At 38.7% G+C, this 25,311-nt stretch overlaps 2 protein-coding genes across 5 annotated transcripts in view; one reads left to right on the top strand and one right to left on the bottom strand.

Moving 5' to 3' along the window:
• The window catches only part of LOC116315906 (3-hydroxy-3-methylglutaryl-coenzyme A reductase-like), a 12,199-nt gene extending 9,248 nt beyond the window's left edge, over positions 1–2,951 (top strand). The window contains exons 16-20 of the mRNA XM_031734347.2: positions 1–156; positions 276–416; positions 560–718; positions 812–960; positions 1,961–2,951. The exon at positions 1–156 is cut by the window's left edge and continues 15 nt beyond it. Coding sequence (XP_031590207.1) covers positions 1–156; positions 276–416; positions 560–718; positions 812–960; positions 1,961–1,997 — 642 coding nt within the window. The 3' untranslated portion in view covers positions 1,998–2,951. The remainder of the gene's footprint in view (positions 157–275; positions 417–559; positions 719–811; positions 961–1,960) is intronic.
• Positions 2,952–3,464: 513 nt separating this feature from the next.
• On the bottom strand, positions 3,465–25,073 carry LOC116315907 (ceramide transfer protein-like). Of its 4 annotated transcripts, none has more exons than XM_031734349.2 (18): positions 24,382–25,073; positions 22,712–22,846; positions 14,805–14,921; positions 14,595–14,660; positions 11,813–11,920; positions 11,490–11,625; positions 10,663–10,746; positions 10,047–10,204; positions 9,867–9,959; positions 9,695–9,781; positions 9,504–9,596; positions 8,360–8,455; positions 8,036–8,168; positions 7,452–7,522; positions 7,163–7,291; positions 6,931–7,060; positions 5,701–5,837; positions 3,465–5,559 (listed from the first exon to the last, which is right to left on the bottom strand). In XM_031734349.2, the coding sequence occupies exons 1-17, from the start codon at positions 24,490–24,492 to the stop codon at positions 5,710–5,712; spliced, it is 1,875 nt and encodes a 624-aa protein (XP_031590209.1). In that variant the 5' UTR covers positions 24,493–25,073; the 3' UTR covers positions 3,465–5,559; positions 5,701–5,709. The 4 variants fall into 4 exon arrangements, with proteins under 4 accessions (XP_031590209.1, XP_031590208.1, XP_039470878.1 ...); XM_031734348.2 differs by having other exon boundaries at positions 11,490–11,628; positions 24,382–25,072; XM_039614944.1 differs by lacking the exon at positions 14,595–14,660.
• Positions 25,074–25,311: the final 238 nt, after the last annotated feature.

Below are 25,311 nucleotides of genomic sequence, written 5' to 3'. Positions count from 1 at the left end.
CTGCATGTGCTCCAGCAGCAGCATCCAGACGTAGAGGTACTTTCGCTCAGTGGCAACTTTTGCACAGACAAGAAACCTGCTGCAATTAACTGGATTCTGGGCCGAGGCAAGTCTGCTGTGTGCGAGGCCACTATTCCTGCAAAGGTGGTGAGAGAGGTAAAAACAATTCAAAGCTGGATCCTGTCAGAAATCTAATGACAGCGGTCACAGTTTCTTTCCCCCCAGTTTTTCTGTGTCTCTGCAGTTTGTAAAATGACCCTTTAATGTTTCCCCAGGTGCTTAAGAGCAGCACAGCTGCTCTCGTGGACCTGAACTTAAACAAGAACTTGGTGGGCTCAGCCATGGCTGGCAGTATAGGTGGCTTTAATGCTCATGCTGCTAACATCGTCGCTGCTATCTACATTGCCTGTGGACAAGTAATAGAAACTTAAATTAACACAAAAAAAATTAAATAAATAAAAAAAATGTTTAAATAGTGAAACACTATGTCTGTGGCATGGTATATGATCCAACAAAAAGACATATTAAAGAACAAGTATTTGTTTGTGTTGTGGTTAAGGACCCAGCTCAGACAGTGGGGAGCTCTAACTGCATTACTCAGATGGAGGCTATCGGTCCAGGTGGGGAGGACCTATACATCAGTTGCACTATGCCTTCTATAGAGCTCGGGACTGTGGGAGGAGGCACCAACCTGTCGCCACAGCAGGCCTGTCTGCAGGTAGTCTCAACTACATGTAACATAGCTGGCATTTGTTGATGAGTTTTTAGAATTTTTTTTCCCCCCTCTAACACAAAACATCTGTACCTGCAGATGCTTGGTGTTACAAATCCCAACCAGCCAGGTGACAACGCCCGTCAGCTGGCCCGTGTAGTCTGTGCCACTGTTCTGGCAGGAGAGCTCTCCCTGATGGCTGCTCTCGCTGCTGGACACCTAGTCAAGAGCCACATGACCCACAACAGGTGAGATGTCTCATTTTTTTAGGATTTTACAGTGATGCCTGGTCAAATTTGAGAATTTGTGCCGTTTTCCTTTCATGTCGTGTGTTCTTTAGGAAAATGTGTTGACATGTCTGTTCTAAGAAGCAAGCATAACATAACCAGCATCTCTTTTCACAATATGGCTTTACTTACCCTGACTGACATTGAGCCAAGTGTTCACACGAAGGTAGTTAACCACAATCCAATTAGTCAAACCAGAGTTTCCCAATACAGCTATGTGAATGTTATTGTGAAAGGTGTGGTGCTGTAAGCATCTGACCAATCACAAACGCGGACAGGCTGCCCGTGTAAAGTCAACAGACTTGTCAGTGTCAGAGCTTCATAGTGAAAACTAAGTGATCGCAATTATGTATTCGGCTAAATTAATACGTAGTGTAGTTGTTACAATTAGGTCTCCAGGATAAGTTACGATAGAAATTTACTTATTAGAAGGATATATTTGTATGGAGAGAAATTTGCCTCAAAATTATTACAAAGGCCTCACAAATGTGTGCTCCAATCCACACACAAATACAACGCAGTTTGACCCACACGTAAAACTTTTTTACAAATGCGTACATCCAAACCTGGAATAAAGGTGATTATATACTACACACAATCTATTAAATTTAACGTGACAAATTGGGAAATTTTCTCTTTGAAAAACTTTTCTGTGCATTCAAATGCCTAAAACTACATGTGTGCACAATCACCTGATATACACAGAGTACATGACATGCCACATGAGGTTTTGTGGTTTTTTTGTTTTTTTTTTAAATCTTTAGTCTCATGTTTTCAAATATATGATCCACAGCCTCTACATTTTGTTCCTAAAAAATGTTTAAAAGTCTGGCTTTTTCCAAAGTGCATCCAAAATAGCCCGTATTTATATAGATGAGGCCGCATTAGCATTCAATAAAAAGGAGTGTGTAATACCAAAAAAATGTTTAATGTAAATGATCTTTTTGTTTTTGTCTCTTAGATCTAAAACAAACCTGTGTTCAGAGAATACGGCGTGACACTAACACCAATGGGCCGTTGTGATGCGGTTGTAAAAGCGGGCCTGTGGACATCCAGATATCAGAGTGTTAATAAACAGAGCCAACATGTGCTTGGTTTGTTTTATTGCCTCACTGGTTTGTGAGCTGAGGTGTTAAGTTTTGGTTGTTAATTTGTGCCATTTGTCTGCATCTGAACTTTGTAATAGCATTTGAGAGCCTGTTAATTCTGCTACTGATCTTTGAGAGAAGTGCGTGCAACTGATGGTGTTTGGACAAGTAAAATCCATCTTGCTGCACAAGTTACAACAAGAGTCCTGTACCTCTGATGAGTCGCAAAGGATGGATGGGATGTCTGAATGGTTTTTACATGAGCTGAATGAAATGAGATCCTCAGGCAGTCATCATCATTTTTATTTATTTTTTGTTGACAAATGGATCTTTGCATTTGCCAAAAGCTTGCTTGAGAGAGTGTAGTGGGCAGCTTGTGCTCAAGTTCTGAAAGTCCACTTTGTGTGCGAATGTGTTATTACCAGTGTTGTAGGCGTCACTACATAGACATGTACATCCCTCCCTGAGTGAAGGTGCTACTGTATACTGTGTATACTGTAGATTGCCTGTGGCTGTTGGACTTCTTGCTTCAATGAATGAAGATGTTGCCAGCAGAAGGATGTGTTTGGTTCAGATTCTGATCAACTACTTCTACAAGTTTGAGGAAAATTGGAAGCCATAATAATTTAACAAACTTTTACGGTACACTGTCATCTGTGGAACTGAAGGACTGGGTATAAATTATCACTGACTGCAGGTCCTGCTCATTTTCAGAAAGCAGTGACACTCAGAAGTGCCCTTACATACAGTATGTTTTAGAAATTGAGCCTTGCGCTGCCTGCTTTAGAATAACCAATTAAGATAAAAGTAAACTTAAAACTGTCTTATTTAAAAAAAATAAATGACACAATTTTTTGTTGACAATACCGTGTTTGTCTTTCTTTAACAAGACTGGAATCAACACTTGGGGCCTTTTCCAGTTAGGGCCCTTTTCCAGTTAGCAGATGAACAAGATGAGTCAAATACATGCTTAAGAGAGAGACGAGGCACTTAAAGAAGCCTGACATGAAATCTATTCTAACACAGTAAAGACTGCATTAGACTTCCAGGAGGAGAAAAAAAGCTTTTTAAAAACCTAATATGGGGGTAAAGCTAAGTGATTTTAATAAGTGGTGATTCTATGCACATAGTTTATTCATTTGAAATGAAAAGTAATTTTATGTTCAAATGGGTGCCTTGGCAGGTTTTTTTTTTTTTTTTTTTATTATATAATGCACTGGATACCCTTCATCATACAGCCCCAAAGGGATTTAGTGTCTTCCCCTGGAATCAAATCAGGGCTCTTTCACTTAGGCAAATGTGTAACCCACTACATTATGGAGCCAACAGAATTCTGTTATACACATACAAAATATAAAACATGGCAACAAATGACCCCAGACATTACAAACTGGAGGATAAACTTATTTATTTCACTTTAAAAACAGGGCGGAGATCTTGCCATGTTAGCACAGTACATTTATAAGTTGATCCCAAAGCATAAGTATGAACAGATTTACAAAAAAAAAAAAAAAAAATCTAATTACATTCGGCTTTGACAGTATACCAGGACCGAAACCTGTATTAGAAATGCCTGCTTTAGGTGAGTGAGCTTCAGCATGGTGTTGTTCCTCTTAGCTGCGTGGCTGAGTATCATTTTATCTCTCCAACACATTTTTCAGCAAAGAGCTTGAAAAAAATTAAATGCTTTTGTGTGAAGCCTGAAACAGCTACAAATCTGCCAATGACACCACCCCAGAAAAACAAAGACAAAAAAACCCCCCCCAAAACAAAACAAACAAACAAACAAAAACAAAAAAACCCACTGTGCTCTCAACAGGTGAAAATGCAAAAAAGTACCCTGGCAGCAATCCATCCATCCCGTGTGCTTGACAAAAAAACCTTTGCTTTTCACATTTACATTTTTACATTTACTTAAACGTTTAACAATGTATTGCATGAAAACTGTTCCTAGAAAAAAAAAAAAAAAATAGGGATGCACTTCTTGTGAACCAAAAACAATATGGCCAACAGCAAAGGTTGGTGCCAGTAGTTTGTCTTTTTTGGTTATTTATTCCCCTTTTGTCCAGGGAAACAAACAATTATAAAAAGAACGACCCATTTTAAAGTCATGGATCTCTTCATCACACCGTGTTCTATAACGGGAAACTATCGGCAACTGACGTCAGTCAAATGTCAGCCAACAAGGCCAATTATCAGGAGATACCAATATTTTGGTGTGTCACTAATAAGAAAAACTCTACTTAAGCTAAGCAGAGTCTTACTTAACTCTATAGACTTAACAGTCCTGTACATGTACAATCGACATTTTCAGATAGAAAATACATGATACAAAGACATTTTAACTGATTAATTTTTGTAACAAATCCCAGAAATACTGACAGAAAAGTTGATGGCTTCTAGTAAAATTAATCCAAAAATGATTCAGAAATGTTCAGAATACTTGTAAAAACATCCTGCCAGCCTTCTGTAACATATCACATGGTTCATTCAAGCTTCAATTAAACATTAATAAGGGGAGCATAGCCATGAGGCACTTCACTAGTGATTTCAAAGGGTGTGCTAAGAGCACCCTCTTTATCCAAGTCTGGATCTACAGTTTGCTGGAACACTAAGGCATTTGGGCTCAAGTTGCAAAAAAAAAAAAAAAGCTTTACAGATCTTCAGCAAAAATGCTAATGTCACTTTTTACAATTCATGAAACACTTGAAATATGTTCAAAGACACTCCAACATATTAACAGTGATGTAACTATAAAGCCATACAGGTAACGTACATGATCCCTCCTTCAGAACCATTAGAGTCGTCTTCATCAGAGAGAACAAGTCAGATCAAGTTTTAATGTCATAGGGGTCATGTGTGAATGACAGCCCTCTGGACCTCTGTAACCTTTAGAAAAGATTACACTTGGCTCAAATCATTTATGTTGGAAATGTGAGCAGCTTAAAGGAAAGCTGGAAATGTACGATTTAGGTATATGAAAAAATAAACATCAAACCAGAGCTAAATATACTTAATTTCAATTGTCTAACGTTTCTGTTTATTTTTACAACCTTACAGAACATAGATTTATATTATTTGCTCTCTCTAAATAGAGACAACCTGATAGTTCAGTCTCTTAAATAAGCGTTAAAGATAGCATTAAGTGCTGCTGCAGGGACAAGAACTAACTGGCCCACAGCTGGCTGGGTATCTCTCAAGAGAGACATTTGGAAATCCTTTCTGGGTTACAATAGTCTAAGTCTAAGTCCAGGTCATCATTTTCTAAATGAAGTCCCATTTAAGAGATTATATCATTTGAGGTCAACATATTTTTATTTGAAATCAGAAATCAGGAAGGGTGGGAGCCCTTTAACCCCTTCCTGGGGGGAACTTTAATAAAGTTTCCTGTTAAGGACAACAGAGCAGCTGACAATTTGCTTACAGTGTGTGCTTAAAGCTTCAGGTGAAGTTCTGCCCTTGCGTTTCAACACTGAAAAAATGAAGATGCTTTGTGTTAATTTGTTGCATTTGTAATCAACAAGTATTCACCGGTTAAAAAAACCCCCCAAAAAACAAACAAACAAACAAAAACACACACAAAACATTGGAACACTTTTGTGTGATGTCTTGCCTGTGTGCTTCAGAATAAGATGGGTTTTCCAGCAGTTTTTTCCTGGACGTAGGAGGTGAAGCGTTTGAGGAACTTTGGGTACTCCCTCTTAGCCACGGCCCTGAGCACAGAGGCAGGAGCCCAGCCTCCTGGATTCACTGCACACAGACAACAAAGATTATTTCCAGCTTCAAGCATATAGTAAAGAAAGAACACTGAATCATTGCTAACCCCATTTTCATACATTAAGCCTACCATAATTAGTGAACATATGTAGGTAGCTTTCAGTTTAAAGTCATTACGTTTGCATTGCTCTTTGTTTGGGCCCGTTGACAGAAAGTCTGCCTAATGCTAAAGAGGGAAAAATATGAGCCCCAGCAGTCAGATGTTGGCATAACAATCTGGCACTCAAGGAGATGTTCAAAAATAAAAAAGACAGATTGTTCCTCCTTCCTTAGCCACAACTCTGTTCCTGTTAAAAAAAAAAAAAGGCAGTTCTTCCTTCCTGCTATTGCCAAGTGCTCAACCATTTCCAGAGGCTGTAAAGTAAATGAACAAACTAACAATTTTAAATAGAGCCCGACCTATACTGGATTTTTTATGCAAATACTAAATATTTTTTCTTTCAAACACACCAAACATAAACAGATTTCCCTCACTTTTACTATTTACTACTTATTGCACTTAATATTTTACTGTACAAGTCATGGATAACTTGTTTACATTACGCCCTTCTCTACTCAGATCAGATGATTGTTGTGTTTGTAGCATTCTAAACATGTATTGCCAAAAAGGGAAGACACCTTGAAGGGTGATTCTCTCATCTCTTTACTTTTTAAATTTTCATTTATTGGCTGTTTTAAATGATGATACCAATCACTTATATTGGTTAAACTCAAATTCTGAATTTAATGGTGATTTTAAATGTTTGGATGAAAATGCAAACATTCATGGACACCAGGTTCATAAAAATGAGAGACTGTTCATGTCTTTATAAGTGAGCAAACTTTAGCAGGGGATCAAATCATTAAACTGTATCTAATAAAAGTTAAAGTTTCTGGAGATAACACCACTGAAAAGGACTGAACAATCTCTCGCAGCAGTGATGCACAACCACACACCAGCGCCTCCCCAATAGTTGAATTGTGTTTAAAAAATACAAAACAAAAAGACAACAACAACAACACACCAAACAAACTAAACAGCACCATGACTGCTAACATCAGCTTTGGCTAAAACAGTGACACACACCATTGGCGACATAGGTGATTTTACAAAGGATGTTGTCCCTGCTGATCTCTTTATCTCCGTCTGGCGGACTGACGAGCGTCTGACAGATCATGGCAATGTTGATTTTGGCACGGACACACCTGCTGGTTGGCTGTGGAAAGCGACAGGATAGAGAATGAACAAATGCATCAGTATTACACATGTAAAAAGAAGAAGCTCTTTGTGTCAGATTTCAGGAGACTTGACTGCTCACCAGTGCATTATCATGATCCACAGAGAAATTACAGACCAGCCAGGTGTCTGGATCATTCTCATTGCTGGCCATAATTTTCCTCATGGCAGAAAGGTATAACACATCCCTCTGAGAGGCAGGCCACACCCGCTGCAACACAAATTATTTCTTGTTGTTTCAGATGTGATAAGAATGAGTCATGCTCTAATCAGTGGTGAGGTATTTAAGTATCCCTCAAACAGCGTACGGCACTGCATACAGTGTTTGTGTCTAAAAATCTAAACCGAGATACTCAGCCTGTAGCTCTCACCTTGTGTGTCTGATATACAATAACTGCGTTGTCCGACAGCGTCTCCACAACATTAAAGTTTTCAATGGTAGCTAAAGGAAACAAAACAAATGGCAGTATTACATCAAACCCATAAAATATAACATTTATAAGAGGGCTCTTTTCCAGCTTCACGGTCTCTGGAATAGTGTTGCACGATTCAGTTTAAAATAAGGATTATTTATCTCATACTGAGCTCTGGCGCAGCCCTCAAGTTCAGCCTCGATCTCAAACAAATCATTTTCTCTCCCCCTTCCCTTTCAACCAGCTTTCTTTTGATTTGCTGCTCCTTGTAAACACGGATCCTCTTTTCCTTTTAATATGGTGGTGTTTGTCACTGCTGATATTGTAATGCTTCTGATACACCCACCAAATAAGAAAACACAGACCACTTAAGCACACATATCTCATATCCACTCTCTTTGTAATCACAGATCAAAGAGTATATAAAAAAAATAATAATAATAATACGAAAGTGAACATTTAGAGTTGTGTATCCAACACACCACCACAACAGCAAATTGTCTGAAACTAGACTTAAATTGATTTTAAGTTCACAAACTTACTCTCCCAGTCACTGCGGTAGGCAGTGTCCCAAAAGTAGTGGCACACCTCATGACCAGTCACCCCCTTTACTGAATGAGTGGCCTTCAGCGGATCCAGTACAATCCCATTTTCTTCTACCTCTCTCCTGTATACCTGTATACATAAGCCACATTTATGTGAAATTCAGACATAATCACTTTTTCTTATATAATAAGGCTTAAACACATGTCGTCCAATAAACTGGTCTAGATAAATGTTGCTTTGTAAATTCAGTTTACAATAACCTTTTCAAAATAAGTTAACACGCATGCGAGCACCATTTTACATTCAAATCTTCCTCATACCTTCATTTCACCTTCTTCAATGACCAGCTGCCAGTTGGCGTCTCCACCAACATCCTGCAGGGAGTAGGTCATGTGACTCTGCACCATCTCCTCCACCTACAACACAAAGCCAGGAGCAAAAAGAGAAGATGATATTGATCAGTTTGAAAAGATTGAGAGTAGAGTAAATATATGTCTAATAAAAACCAAATGTGAACAAAAACTTAAAATCATGCCTTAAAAGACAAAATATTAACTTCCTAATTTTAGAACATTTATCAACATTGGAAATAATTAATTATCATTAATGTGAATATAAATTGATTACAGCTGTACAGTGCCTTCATTCAGTCTGCAAAAACATCGACTGACTTGGGTGTTGTTCAGGAGGAAGGACTAGCTTTTTTAACAATATGTGAGGGGCTACCACAAGTTCACCAATTATTAGCAAAGGTCATTCTCAGATTCTGCCCACCATGATTTTCTTCCAATAGGAATTGACCCAACCTATGGAAAGGCTATATAACATTCACTAAACGTGGTCTGGTTTTCAAAAAGGTTCCAGAACAGCACCCTGTTGGCGGAAATGAAGAAAAGTGTCCTGAAACCACAAAACTGCCTTACTGATGATCGATGTTTGTAACAGGAAAACCCACACAGCCCATTTACCAGTTTGCATCTCTTCTTCAGAGGATAATTAGCTGATTGGCCTCTTGCACTAAAGAGCACAGGCTTGTTTTGCATTTGTGTCATTTCTCTAGTAGTAATGCTGGACTGCCTACATCTACAAATTGGGCACACCTTACCAAAATGAAGGAAACTAAATTGAAAAGTCAAATGAGAAATGTGAACAAAAACTAATCAAACCTCTAAATGCTGAAGCTGATAGAATCTGGAACATAAAAGTTTTTTTTAATTCACAGAATCTCTTTCACAAAAGATTGAGAGGCCATTTGCGCTTTCTCTGCATACTACCAAGTCTTACGTTGGACACAAATAAAAATCAGAGCTTGCGTTTCATGCTGCTAGTAAATCCTCAGTAAATGCAGATGCCGATTTCTTGAATAGGCATCTGCATTTACTGAGGATTCGACGATCTAACATGGCAAACAATGAGTCCACAGATGATGACAAGTAATGACATCTGAATGAAGGGTTTAACAACCTTTTCGGAAAATCTGTGTGTGCCGGAGCTTGAATAGGCATCTCCAAGAGGAACGGCGTCAGATCTCTGTATTCTTGTCTTCTCAGTTTGAGACTAAACACAAACAGAAACAGGTGTTTTTAATCACAGACTTGACAGTGTTTAAGTGTCTAAATAGTTGATGGTACACTGTACTCTGATATTTAGATTACCTGTTCTTCTATTTTGTCCTGTCTGTCAAGAGCAGCTTCCACTGCATCAAAAAATTCATCCTCATTGATGAGGCTGTTTGGACCTTCCTGCGAGTAGAATGAGAACATTAACTGAAAGGCGCTCATATGAGCCATTATTAATATTGTACTGTGAATGAAATTTACACATTACCTCATAATCTGGACCTCCAAAGTGAGACTTTTTCTTCAACTCATTGAGGGCTGATTTGTAGCTTTCCTCTATTCTTCTTCTCTTTTCCATCTCCTACACACACAAAATAAGCCTAAATTTGAAGAAACAAGAAGTGTAGATGAAACTCATCAGGACACTGTTGAGCCAGAGATCACAGACCTTATCCAGTCTCTTTTGCCAGCTGTCCTCTCTCTTCACCATCAAGTCGATGCAGTGGGACAGAGTGGCTAAGATTCCAGCTGTTGTAGCCTTGAATGTAATGGCCTCTCCCTTAAAATCTATGCCATTGATTCCTTTGGGATTCAAGGACTGGAACACTGCAAATCAGAGGAGCAGAGAAGTACAGTAAATGCTATGAGAAATAAACATAATTTTTAAGGGTTTGACGCTTTGCCCCTTAAAAGGTTAAGAGTAACCTTTTAAGGGCCTTTAGACTTCCTAAAGCCTCTTCTTACTAGAGGTTTCACAATACATGGGCTCAATTAAAGCAGAGATGACCATACCAAAGAGTTCCTTTCTCAGTGACATCATACAGATCCGAAAGTAGAAACTTACAACTCACAACCTGCAGCATGCTGGCTACTGGTCTCTGGCTGCTATTACCTTTTCTCAGAGCTTTCTTATATGCAAGTTAACAGCTTTTGGTACAAGTTATTTTTTAATATTTTAACAAATAACTTTGATAACTCTAAATGACATGTGATATCATCTAGACAGAAATACATTTAAAAACAAGTTCCCAGGCTCTCTGAAAGAGAATGCCCGCAATACTCACATTTTTCTTTGCTGCCATTATTGTTGTGCAGAAACTCTCCGTCTGTGCGGGTGTTGGGAAAGTCATCCTCATCATCTTCCACAACTGGGAAAAAAACATAAGAAAGATTCAGAGGAAACACAAGAAAACCAAACAGATTTGTGTTGCAAGTCTTTTCTTTCAGGACCCTTCTGAAAGTGAGGGCTACAGAACAGGAAAGCACCTAGTGGCCCATTTGCAACTTAAGCTGCAGCACAGATCACATCAGACTGACAGATCGCTGCTGTGCTGCAGAACATGACAATGGTCCGGTTTCATCTTCAGAATGGAAAGAGGGTGAGAGAGGCAAAGAGGCGCAGAGAGGGAGGTGAGGAGAACAAAAGCAGAGCTTTATTCACTGCGGTCAACCACAGTGCCCAGTGCAGGCTGCCGTGAACAAATGTTCAGCCAGCCAAGACAGTATGAGGGGTGGGTGAGTCACAGCACATAAACACATTCCTTACCAGACCCAGCCCAAGTTTCGCCTAAACAAATATTTATCATCAGTATTGGTGAAATATGAATGCTAAAGTTTAGGTAAAATGAAGGGAATACATTCAAGCAGAAGGGAAAAATGAAATCCTCATTTTTGAGAAGTTGAAAACTAAAATGTTTGGGGCTTTTTTTGCCCAAAATGATCAACTGTTTAAATCCAGCTACATAAAAAGAAAGTTGATTTAAAAAGTTTAAAATGCTCTAAATAAAGTGGATTTTTTTTCTCTTTCAAACATTAAAAAGACAAAATATATATCCAAACTGGATCACCAAAACAACAGTTTTATAGGTGGGTATGTGCCTGTGGTTCTTACTTTTATCCCTCTGCAGTTCATCCTTGGACACAGCATCTGCACAGCTATCAAAGTATTTCTGGAGTGTGTCCACCTGCCTGCACAAGATATCTCTGAACGTCTCCATCTCGGCCAGCTTCTCTCTCAGGCTGTGACCCTTCTGACGAAACAACAGATTTAGCTATAAACCTTAGTTTACATTATTAACATGCAACCAGACAAAAATTATCAGCCTGTGCATCTACAACTATCCAAACATCACAAATAGAGCCCTCATGTGTACACATCCAAGACTGTACCCACTGACTTCCTCAGCTCGAGTAAACAGTACCAGGAAAACTCACCTTGAAGGAAGACGTGGAGGTGGCAGAGTAGCCACTGGTGGCTGAGGTGAGAGACAGCATGGAGCCATGTCTCCGCAGACTGGACTCAGAGCCATAACCAGAATCAGCCTGCAAAAATAAATACAGCAAACTGTGAACAATTTACTTTGTTACAACACCTTTGAAAATGGATTGTAATTATTTAATAGGAGAGCTGTAAAGCAAAGCAACTGTATTCCAGGAAGACAAAAAACAAAACAAAAAAACCAAAAACCCAAAACAAACAAACAAATATATCAGACACATACAGAAAACAGTTAATTATAAAAGTAAGACAAAAAATTAATTGTAAAAATAAATAAATATAAAAACTATATTGCACTAATGTAGTGTTTTTAGTGGGAGAAACGTTTCGTGACTCATCCAAGTGACTTCTTCAACAAAACGTTTCTCCCACTGAAAACACTACATCCAGATGAACAGAATCAACTTTTTAGGATATACTTACCTGGATGAGCATAAAGCTTGGGAATTATGTGTAAATACACTGACCTGTTTGACACTAAAGCCATGTTTAATATGAGCATCCACTATACAAATTATAGAAAATAAGAAAGAGCATAATAGGTCCCCTTCAAGCAAAATCAGAGACACTAACCAAGTTCTTTATTAAAACAAATATGTATCTTTTTTGTTTTTTACTCATAAAGCATTCAGATGTAGTCACCATTAGTCCTACTATTCTAAACTTGAGAAGGTTTAATAAAAATTGTTGTCATCCTTTGAAAAACAACATACAGTAAGTAAACACTGTGAAATACTTTTTACATTACATTCAAGCACTTAATGTTGTTGTGAAAATTTTTCAGACACAGTGACAACAGCGGCACGTGACAAGGTTTAAGTGACCATGACAGCACAACTGAAATATCAGCTGGCTTCCTGTAAGCCTGGCTGGTTCAATTTTCCTCTTACATAATAGCCTGGTCCTCAAAATAGACAGTAATGACAGCACAGAGAAAAGGTTCAGCCGTACTGATGAGAAACAAGAGATGCAGTACCTGTCCCTTTAAAAGATGGTTTCAAGTTAAGCCAGCAGGGGGCATGAAACGTAAACGTACATGACAGGCACAAGCGCTTGGGGTTACTGTCGGTCAGTGACCAGAAGTAGCTCTGCCTGTGTTCAGATGGATTTCTGTCACTGCTCCTTGCCCTTTAGCCAACATTCTGCTACCCCACTGACTTAACCAGTACAAATAGCCCTTGCTAAATGTTTATATAAAGACATTTTAATTTGTTTGATGACAAAAAAGTAACTATCCAAGCAAGTAGAGGGTTTGTATCCATGGCAGGATAAAAAAATCTGAAAATACAAACTAACACAGTATAAAGTATCAGATGTTGGATGTCTTGTCAACAAGACCCACACACATGCACAGGTCATTAGGTTGCATGCTGCAGAGTAAATAATAGGTGTACAAATCTTTAGTGTGCCTGGTGATTACAGCCCTACTGAATACCTATAAACATGCTCTTTGGACAAAAGAAGATGCAACATCTGGTCCTCATAGAAAGCCTTCTGCCTGAACAGAAACAGACTTTATAATTTTCTAATAATGAATAAGTATAATAAAATCATTGTATAAGGCAGACATGAGATTAGATTACAGTACGTTAGGCCATATGGCTGGACATACAGAACTTAAAACAAACATAGTTTATCTAAACAGTGACAGTATCCTAGGAACAAGAGTTGCTTCATTTTAGGATGTGTCACTTTTTCAAAGTGTAAGATGACTGATCCCTGAGCTTGTAGTGTGTTGTGTCTCCCTGGAGACGCTGGTTGCTAAGTGCTGTGAGTAATGTAGTTTAGACAGGGAAGCGGGGCCTTCTAAGAAGAAGGGTTTTATGCAATGACTCATTGTGGGTGGGAAGGCCGGGTATGCTTGTATATGCTCAAGATTCATTCCTTGTTATTCTTGTCTGAGCCACTGGTGCTTAGACGATCGAAGACGGGAGGAGGAGGGGAAAGAGGGGGGATTTCCTAAAATCAAGTACCTTGTGTGAGCAGCATGTGTTTAAGCAGAGAGGCAGAAGGTGTGGTAAAGGAATATTGCATTGGAAATGAGCATAGCAGTGCCCCTTTAAATAGTCGCATACAAAATCTGTATTTAAAATTAGTTTGTGTGATTTTTTTCCTTTTTCAAACACAGGCATAAATGCTAAACCACACATGCCACAAAGAATTATCTTTAGCAAAAATGCAAAACATATTTACACATGTGATACATTGAGTAGTAAGGACGTACAACTATAAACACAAGAGTGTCCTCAAAGCCACTACTGTCTTTTATCCATGGAATAAATAAGCTGGCTACCACGGTTGCTCTCCATGCACTAAAACATGTAAATGACAAACTTCTATTCTAAAAGGGTATAAATTCACTCTGCCACTGATGCCAAAGCAAAAAAATACAGATTGCATAGTCAAGGGTTATCTGAGATATCTGGGCAGCCTCAACAAAAATGATTTAAACAAATCTTAGTTGTGCTCCTCAAACCGCTTCCTCAGTAAGTTACCTATGTGTTCAGTGTCTGTGTTTGAAAAAGGATCATGCTAAGCCTCAGCTAACTCCAGTACTAGAATAACTGAGCTATGTATACCTACTTTGTTAAAAAGCCCTTACACAAGTCATGCACCAGTAGAGAACCATCTAGGATTAAAGTGCCCACACAGAGTATGGATTAAAAAAATATGAATTTGTGCAAATACACTCTCCTATGGTCTTGCCAACAAACGCACCAGTGGTGGAGGGATGATTATTCTTCCCTGGACTCCTCCCTTCTCTCTCCTCCCTTCTCTGATACTCTAAGAAATACATACAAGCACACACACAAGCATACAATAAACACACACTTACAAATCTCTGAATGAGATGACATCTCTAAATATGACAAGAATTTGATCTCTTTTGATACCACCAGTTCATGGTCTGCTGTATTACAGACTTACCCTGTGCAGTTCAATCGATTCAATCCACTGGTGTCTGTGCTCGGGGTCCTGAGCTCTGAGGTACCAAACACTGTCGTTTACACTTATATCCAGCCGGCACTCGTCAAATTCATGAGCCTGAAAAAAAATATACACACAGAAAAAGAATATAGGACAAAAACTAGGGTGTGAGATTCTGGTAAATGAGGCCAGTTATGGGAACCAAGCTGACTTGGTATCTGTAGTGATATAAGCCATACAATTCAGAATTTGCTTTCATGATCTTTTCAATCCAACAGGAAAACCAGCTGACTTTGCTGTTTAGGAGAGCAAAGCGAGGCATATGTGAGGGGTGGTCACCCATGAAAGTAGCTATCAAAAAGACAGTCCAAAAGCAAACTGCTGAGCTGTCCCTTGTATGTTACATGGTGGGCAGCAATCTGTTCCCGCTTTTCCTTTAATAATAGCCTGTCTTTAGTTTAGACCAATTTATATATCGCAAAGTGATGGAAGACAAAGAAGAGCGCATGAGAGGCATAGTCTCAATTTTAAAATGGTGTATTACAGGCAGAGCAGTGGCAGCCTTGTAAAGCATTTTTGCACAATGGAGCATACTCCTAATAGCTCTCCAGTATACTGCCAGAACTGCAAATCCACTGTGCTGGTGTTGCATGCAACCAGACTTTGTGTGACAGTAGGGCTGCCACGATTAGTCGACTAGTCACGATTACGTCGACTATCAAAATCGTCGACGACTAATTTAAAAGTCGACGCGTCGTTTGAAGCTCCGACGTTTTCGGAGACGTCTGTTACCCACTAGCTCCATAGCTAGCCGGGGGCAAGGCTCACTAGAGCCGGTGAGAACACCGGACTCCCGGCAAATCTTTCGCTACTCAGGTTAAACATGATATATAAGCCACTTAGATAACTTAAAAATGTTATTGTTTGGCTTTTTTCAGTATTTTATTTGTTCATGAGTAAATCGGTTTGGCTGAAAGTTATAGTTTTTACACAGCTGAATAAACGTCAAGCAGACACCTGATTATCAGAAGTGTGAGATGCTCCAGAATATACTCCGGTGTCCTGTTATATTTTAGATAGCAAGGAGCAGACGGCTGTGTTTATTAAACTCCACCAAAACAATCTGCAAATTTCATTTAAATTTAATAAACTATCATCTTGTCTTCATTTTTAGTTAGCACATACCTTAAACACTTAAAGTTGTAAGCTAATGATAGTTATATAAGAGCAGATGCATGCTGGTGCAATAAGCTGTACGTTTTACGTTCAATGGATGCATGATCTGATTAGTCGACTAATCGCAAAAATAATCGGTGACTAGTCGACTATCAAAATAATCGTTTGTGGCAGCCCTATGTGACAGTAATGGGAGAGGTAATGTGTGGCCAAGACAGCACAAAAGATCATCGGCTGCCCTCTCCCCTCCCTGATGGACATTTATTCCTCCCGCTGCCTCAGCAGAGCAGCAAACATTATCAAGGACAGCTCCCACCCTGGCTTCAACATGTTCAGCCTGCTTCCCTCAGGGAAGCGCTACAGGTGCATCAGCACAAAAACCCACAGACTCAAAAACAGTTTCTTCCCCAAAGCGATAACCACCCTGAACTCACACATGCACCGATAACACAGCCCCCCACTTCCCACTTCCTCTATGGACCACCACTGTGCAATACCAATTCTATGTGCAATACCTCAACTGTATATACATAACACTATTTATTACATATTACTTTCTTTTTTTTCTTCTTTCTTAAAAATACGGCTTGTATATTGTGTGTGTGTGTGTGTGTGTGTGTGTGTGTGTGTGTGTGTGTGTGTGTGTGTGTGTATATATATATATATATATTTATTTTTCCCTGTGTTATACTGTCCATATCTACATAGCACTGCAGAACTGTACACCCCCACCCAGCATGTTTACACTGAGTAGGAGATTATTATCACTATAGAGTTGTACAAAGGCATTCTATTCTATTCTAATGATGGCATTTAAGTAGCATCAGACCTTATGAAAGGACACTTCTGCAGCTAAGTCCCAAGGCTAAACTGCTTTCAAGGTCTAATCGCAAAGGGTAGTATGAGTAAAAGCCTGGCTTGTTCAAAGAGTCACAGATAGAGGTTAGAGGGCACAGAGAAATGAAAATACTTAATGAACAGAAATGCAGTTTAATAGAAAGAAAGAAAAAAAAATCTCTACTTTTGTATGCTCGCCACAATAAATAAACACATCTGTAACCTGTATTTATTGTGTTTGTAATAAACATAACAAATGTAATCCTTTATAACAGAGGGCTATAAGGGAGTCCAACACTGCAAAGACTTCATTTCCATGACTTTTTTTCCAGGGACAAAAAGTGACTGAAGTTAACAGCTTTAGTGTTTAATTAATACAATTATCGATTTCCTGGGTTACTGAATCAATATCATCTTGTGAGGGCAAACATTGTAATTCTACTTAATTGATTATTCCAATCTATGAACTCCATTTAATCTATAAAACATTAACACTACTATAAAGTGTTTTTTTAATTCTGTGAAATTAAAGCTACATAGGATGTTTACGAGCAATTATGAGCTCACTGTCTAATACAAGGATGAGCAATTTATTTATTTTTTTTTGAAAGAGTTCATACTAAAGTAAAGTAAGCAAAGGGCAACACACTGGGACATATGAGCTGAAACATGTCGTCACAATGAAGAGATTGCTTAAATAAAACAATTACATGGTGCATCAACTTCTAAAGTAGCTTATATCGGGCTGATTGTCAAATATGTACCACTGCATAAGTCATGAATGAAACTCACTGCACGCACACACTTATGTTATATATGTGAACTCAAGGCAGACTGTTCCATTTGTTTCCAAAGAGCAGTCAAAAATTCCCAGCGAAAAAAAATCCAAGTTCTTTTGTCTTGATAGACCCAACCCTAATACAACTCTGAATCAATACGTTCCTGGAATATTAATGTTCCAGGACCATCTAAGACCGGCAGTCTGGCATGTTATGTGATATTGAAACATACAGTCCAAGGGACAGATGAACTGGATAAAATTCCTTTATTGTCCCTGTTCACAGTAAAATAAGATTTAATGCGCAACTCTTTCATATAATAACCTCTCCGTTAAAAATAACCAAAGATGGATTGATTTGTTGAAATCACCATTAACATAATTTTTGGTCTGTGGATTTCATTTTGATTTTATCACATAGCACCCCAGTCTAAGACAGTCTACTGGCCATACTTTGCTCTTGTGAGATCTAATACGCTTATAGATGGCTTGAGCTTAACCCATTACTGCAGAATGCTTGAGTGCATTGGCAGAGTAAGAAATGGCCCACTACAGGGAATTTAAGTAGATTTCGTTGGAAGAGTGTGATTTGGCTGTATTGCTTGGCATCTGGGCAGCACTGGGGCCAAGAGCAGATGCTCAATGTCAATACCACAGCATCTGAGTGAATACTGAATGCCCTCCTAATCAAACGCTCATTTAGGACTTACCAGCAGCACTTACATAAAACCAACAGCCATCACAGACACACATGTGAAGAGGAAACAAAAGCAAGGAAGGAAGCAAGCATGTGGCATCCTTGACCCTGTATCAGTTAAAAGAAACAAAGGATCTTTAACATCCTCCAAGGATTACATTAACCAACTTCAAAATACAACTTTGACAAGACTCACACTGGATTCAAACCTGCAGAAACCACAAGTAGTTGTTGTCTTTGCATTTTTCATATATCTAAATGAGGGAAAGATTAACCTCCATTTAAGCAGTGACCACTCTTTTTGAGAAAAATCACTTGTTAAAAGCTCCCCCACTACTACAAATATTGATTATCTACTACAACTATACTATACTAAAACTATGGAAACATGTGAGAGAACTGGTTGCAGTCATGCACAAAACTTGGAAGTGTTTGGTATAAATCTGGATTCTGGTGATATCTGGTTGCTGGATTTTGGCCTACTAACAAATAATCATGGCAAATAGGAACCTGAACCAAGTCTGAGAAGTTACTGGGATCCAAGGCAAACAAAAAATTCCTGACATGCTCTTTTACAAGATGACATGGCATGCTGACAACAAACACAGCCACAGCCGCATGAGAAAGGCAAGCAGGTTAAAAAAAAAAAAAAATAAAAGTGCATGGACTGTTTATTCTGTGTCAGTCTATTTGTGCAGTTTGATGAATTAACTATCAAAGTGAATATGAAGGCCTAATGAATACATGTTGTCCAGAGTACCTTATTAGTCCCCTGTGACCATGGACAGAATAAACAGGCATTAAACAAATGGATGGATATTTTAGATGTGACTGCAGTAAAGCTCTGAAGGTCCCTTTTTTTGTTTCCCTGCCTTTATGTGAATTGCTACAGTACTTTATAATTCACACACATATCTATATATATGTGTAATCAGTATCAGAGACTATTTTACAAGTGGCTGTGTCTATGAATCTTGTTTGGTAGTTTTCCACCCAGCACGATAGATAAAAAAACTTATTTACAGCTAAAAATATTTATGGTTTGGTCACGAAAATGATGAGGCAAAACAGCCTCACCCTGTCTCTATTCTCTTATAAATATAAACTTCCTACAAAGCATCAAAAAGCCTCCCCTTCTGTCCTCTCCCATCTAACCTCTTTTTAGCTGGTGTACGTGTCTGCAGTCACAATCTCCCAAACTGCATGAATAGGAACACAAGAAAAGAAGTTACAACAATTCAGCAGAAGAAAAAAAGAAGGAGGGAGTGAAACCACTGTAAACCCTGAAAAACCCTACTAAACTTTGAAAGAGCTAAATATAATCTAAACAATATATTAATTCTCCACCCAAATGAGCTTCAGACATATAACAACAAAATATAACAATATAATATGTTCTTATTCCTTCAACAGTGAACTAAGACCAAGTGCCAGGAACATTTTTCTGCAGACTATCTGGGACCAAAACAGGATTCACTTATAGTCTTAGTAGAGGAAGCACTGACTCACCAAGTGGTCAAAGGGAAAGGAAAAGCTAAATCAGCAAGAGTGAATGATGCCATGAACATTTTTGTTAGTTACTTACACAATAATGCATGTGTTTCTTCACTGTCATCATGACCCACAGAGTGAAGGAAGTCACACACTATGAGGAAGAGACACACCTGCTGGCTGAAGGCACCTTGCAAAGCTTCACTGGCATTGGTCTATTTAACTTCTTCTCTTTCTCTAATCCTTTCAAGTGGTTCATTGTGACATAGATACCATTGCAGAAAGACCCAGGATGTCACCATCCGTTTTTGCTTTTACCTCATAATAATACAGACAAAAACATCTACTGCTCACCAGTTCCAGTGAGAGATTCTAAGTAGGCCAGTGTGCTTATTAACTCACCACAGAGCTAAAAATGGCAGTGGTCGTCGTCAGCCTTTGTAGATACACTTACAAGCCCACATTTACACAGACAGATTATCCTACAATCACATTTCAACCACAACTTGGAACAACATGAAAAAACAGTTCAGGACCAAGTCAACAAACAGAAAAGAAGACCGACTCAGAAATAAATCTGGAGCTAATAAAAGTTAGCAGGTGATTAAAGGATAATAGAAGAAGTTCCTTATCAATTCCACACAATACTTTAATATCAGAGATTTAACTGTAAGCCTTTATCAGCTTCACTGCTTGAGAATTTGTCATAGTGAAAGCATTTACAACCAACTATATTTTTATACACCACCAAAGAATCAATGCAAACACTATGAATGAGCTGATGAGTTACTGAAACTGGAGGAGTCTTGTTTGGTTTACCCAAAACGTAATATTAATACTATGGAAACTGACCTTTTAGAGAGAGAAACACACACACGCACGCACGCATGCACGCGAAATGATGCATTAAGCAAAATCTCTTAACTGTCATTACCCTGAATAAAATCTGTTAGGAGTGCAACATAGACTTCCGTTACTTCCCTCTGGAATAAAGATATAATGTGTATGCAGTTTGCATAACTGATGACATTGAACCATTAAACAGAAGTAGCTACACTGTCTCCTAGTTTTTTCCCCTTCACAATAATATTAGCATTTATTCTGAATAGTAAATCTCTTCCAGCTTACATTAGGTCGTTAACTTGTGGGTTGGACCATATTTGAACACTACACCATCTGGGAAACTATGCTATATAACAAAATATGTGATTAGTAATGATCTATTTTAATTCTGTTTTACTAGTATTAAGCACAGGTGTATAGATAAGTTTGTCCTATAAAGAGGCTTATGCACTTCTCAAATGGCTGAAGTCATGACAGAGCATCTTTAGGATGGTTATCAGCAGCTGGGAACATTATCTCAAAGATAAGAGCAAACCTCACTCCAGAGCACGTCCACGGCATTCATGAATTCATGAACTGAATCATCTGGAAACTTTGGAAACTTGTTATTTTGGGCTGGAAAATAAAATCTTTTTTATTTGATTTGAAGCTTTATTTAAGCTTATTGACAGAAGCCATTTTTTACTTTTCTATTTGCACATTATTTTTTGTTTAAATACTACTAGCACTGTAATTTGTATTACTTAATATTATTTATTTCATTTTTGTTCTGATGCTCTATTGAGTAATTTTAAAAATACGTATATTGGTACATTAGTCAACTACCAAAATAATCTTTAGTTGCAGCCATAGTATGCAGACATAACATTCATGTATGTTTTGTTATGTGGAACATTTTTAACCTTCAGTTTGTTTCTATTCCAATGTAAATTTTTGATTTTGAGCCCATAACAGAAATGGCAAAAGGAAGAAGTCAGAAAACTGTAAACATTTGAACAGTGAGTATGGTGTAATTGTAAATATGGCTAACTAATTCAATGCAATGAAGCATGTTACTCAACAGATGACATAAACTACGTAAGTAACACGCCTGTCACTACACTGCAATAACTGTCTGTGAATGGACATCACCTGCTATTTTTCCAAAAATATGGGGTATGTTTTCACTGGAGTGAGAAGCTAATTCTCTATAGAGTGCTGTGCAAAAGTTAATTTTTACATGTGCTGGGAATGGTTAAAGCTGAACAAACAGATCTAATAGCAAAGCGCTGCCTAGAAACGGTAACTTATTCATTTCCCCTGTTACTGTTTGGAAAGAGCCTCTGTCAGAAAGAGCTGACCTCGGGATCCCAGTGAGAAAAGATGAAAGGTGAAAGAGTGGGAACATAAATTTCTCTGACAGGATTATATGAAAGATCTGATGAGCATGGTGATCTCTGCTTCTAACAGCTTGGAGTTACATTTTTTGGTCTATCCTAATTACAGTTGCACAAGAATGAGAGTCACATGATGTAGTTCCCAGTAAAGTGTTACTACATAGCACACAGTTCTTAAACTAGTGCAATCACGTGACAATCCACTTATCCTTTAGCATAAGCTGGGACATAATCAGGAGTTATCAGAACTCCTTCTTGAATTTAGGATGAACATATGTTGCCTGAATCTCATATGTCAGACACCAAACATCCCAAACCTACGTGAGAGGATATGGGAGAAAGAAAGAGGGTTAGCGTTTCTTTTCTCTTTAGAGTTTTTCTTAGGTGCTCCTCCTTTGATTAGCCTGTCCTTTTATGACTGAGTCATTGATACTACGGTGTAAAAATAAGGACAATTTATGCAAATGAAATGTTAACAGATCAGAAGACATTCATAAAGGGGGGGACAAAAACCTTTGCTTACTTAAAGATGCAAATCCAACAGTCTGAGTTGTATTGGTATGGTTCATTTCTCTTAGCTAGCGCTCTTGCACAAACAAGAGCAGCCATTCTTGCAAGATGTTTTGTAAGGACCACATTTGCACAAGTTTCACAACTTTAACTGGTCAGTAATCAGTCCCTTCTAGTAAATTACAAATGCAGTACTCACAGTAATAACAGCTTTGCTAAGACAGAGGGAACCCCGACAGCCGTACTCTGTCTCATCCTGAGACTTGTAGTAGCTCAGTGTGTTGTTTTTCAGCACAACCCAACGGTCCTGCCAGCCATGGATGTAGTTTGTCCACTGAAAATAAAAATTAGCAGTGTCAATACTTTTGTATTCTGGGGGACAAGAAAGTTCAAACACATGTGCAATTTAATAATAAAATTACATCTTTTACACTTCAGTTCCCAGTTGCCCAAGGCTCATTATGGCTGATCTATGTGAGGCTGAACTTCAGCCTTACTGAAGAGCTACTGTAGCACAAACTGATGAAAACTTCATGGCTACTTTTCAGCCAAGTGCCCAAGCTGACCACTTTCAACCACAAAACACCCAGAACTGGACCCTAGAGCAATTGAACAAGGTGACTTGCCCTAATGGATTGTGTTTTCTTTTACTTCATGAGGACAGCCAGGTGAGCGGTTTACCTGGGGAAGAGACTGCTACCGAATGCACTTAGGAAAAAGGCCTGCAGGCTTAAGAAGCATAATGCTCTCCTTGGAGACCTCAGGTCCATTAATAAGGATGTTACTTTTACAGCTACCATGTGCATTAACACTGTTGCAGACTACCTGCACAAACTGTAAAAACTGTTCAAGGATAACATTCAAATACCAAGCATCTAAGTCCAATTGTGCATGTGTGGGATGGATTGATCTGTGGATCATACCCCAAGATGGGACTGAGCTGTTTTGGCTCCATGAGGAGTGATCTAGCCAAAATGATGCTGGCAGTTGTACTGCTGTTTGGTACCATCTGGACAAGATAGTGCAGTCTAATACCACAGAAACTAAAACAGCAAGCATTTTCACAGGAGGGGGCTGACTAAATCAAAACAAACTTAAATTTTCCATAAAAAAAAAAAACATTCTGACACATAGGATTTAATCTAAGGTTTAGACTCATTAAACCTCAAGACTTATGACGTGTGTATAGCTTAGGTCGATTTAACAGGTGAGCTCATCTGGTTACAGATCTGCTTAATCGCACAATATGCTTGGTTAGCAGGTCAGCGTGCAATCTGTTCAGAGACAGCCTGTGTACAGTGAGATTAATACCACATTAGCTTGTCAGCAGCTTATCAAATTAAAACCTTGCTCAATTTTCCCCAAAAAAGTGTGACACACATGAGGAAAACCATATGGGAAAATAGGTTACCGAGATTAGACTTTGTCTACCGGAAGACTTAACTGTCCCTTTACTAAAGAAAACCAGGACAGTTGAACAACAATACTAGTCTAGTTATACTAAGGGATCATTTTGTTGAATTGCTTTACAGTACAGGCTTTGAATAAATGTCACATCTAGCAGCTTGAGGGCTACAAGACCTGTGCATTACACAAGCAGTTCATCTGGTTTCACTGGGGGCTTTCCTTTTACTTCAGAGGGATTACTGGTCTGATATAGCTATAACGTTGATGGAAATGTTGTTGGGCGGATTCACTGGATAACCTTTTCCTAAAGGAGACATACCACGATTTGTCACCACATTACCCAGATTTTTTCCTGATACGTATACGGACACAGCTGTGGCACTTATACCCACGGGACATGACAGCGAGACTGAGCGAGGAAAATAAATAATTAAAAAAAAAAGGCTTTCAAACGTGACTTACCTTACTAAGGTATCCGCTGAACTCGGCGATGCCAATGGGATGTCCAGGCTCTTCTCGAGGCTCTATATCTTCCTCAGAACCGGAGGAGTTCCAACTCTGATTATCTGACATTTTCTTAAACTATCTCACTAACACCTCGCACACAAACCTGGCATATGACGTTAGGTTTGGAATGACAATATAGTAGCCGAGTTTCTTGGACCGGAAAAAACAAACAAATAAACAAAACAAAACCAAAAAAAGAAAGAAAAAACGAGCAACAGTTTATAGAACCATGTTGCGCTCTTATCGACTGACTAATATCTCAGGGAACACAAAATCGACAGCTAGCTCCGAGCTAGTAAACGTTAGTTAGCAAAGGTTTCCACACATTTTCTGACAGATCAACGTCAGAAAATGAGAGATCAACGTTAGCTGAGTCCGGTACCTTAGCTGTCAACACCGCTCACCGCCCTTTTCTTCAGCGTTCACCGTCCCAGAAATAAGGGACTCGGATGAAAAGCAGATAAACGTGTTCAAGATAGCTTCAGTATTTACGGCTAATCCGCAGTAGACTTTCAGAGAAACGCCGTGGCCCTTACAGCGTTTGTTTTCCTATGTACGTTTGTGACAGCTATCCAGCTCAACGCCATGTTCAACTGACGTGTGGGGCTTCCTCTAGGTTCGTGCTAGGGCGCGTGTTCTCACTTGTGTGGTGCGCAGGGGCGCTGGCTGAAGTCACGTCATCAAATCCCCTCCTAAATTGGAAACAGGCCCCGCCCACTTTTTTATAGTAGCTTACTGAAAATAGATTTAGAAGGGCTAAAAAATACACTATGGAGTTCAAGAAAAGAAAACAGCCTAAGGTGTGCTGAGGAGAAAATAGTTTTTAATAAGTGTAACAAGGGTGGGCCTTTAATCACAAATATTTTTAATATATTGTATAGTTAG

This window comes from Oreochromis aureus, linkage group 7, assembly GCF_013358895.1.
Source record: "Oreochromis aureus strain Israel breed Guangdong linkage group 7, ZZ_aureus, whole genome shotgun sequence".
In the NCBI taxonomy this organism is placed as follows: domain Eukaryota; kingdom Metazoa; phylum Chordata; class Actinopteri; order Cichliformes; family Cichlidae; genus Oreochromis; species Oreochromis aureus.
This window is presented reverse-complemented; position numbering and strand designations above follow the sequence as displayed.

Coding starts and splice junctions, on each gene's coding strand:
- LOC116315907 (XM_031734348.2), bottom strand. CDS start 24,492: ATGTCAGATAATCAGAGTTGGAACTCCTCCGGTTCTGAGGAAGATATA. Junction 7,061..7,162: donor TGGATCATGATAATGCACTG/GTGAGCAGTCAA, acceptor CGCTTTCCACAG/CCAACCAGCAGGTGTGTCCG. Junction 5,838..6,930: donor AATCACCTATGTCGCCAATG/GTGTGTGTCACT, acceptor GTCTGTGTGCAG/TGAATCCAGGAGGCTGGGCT.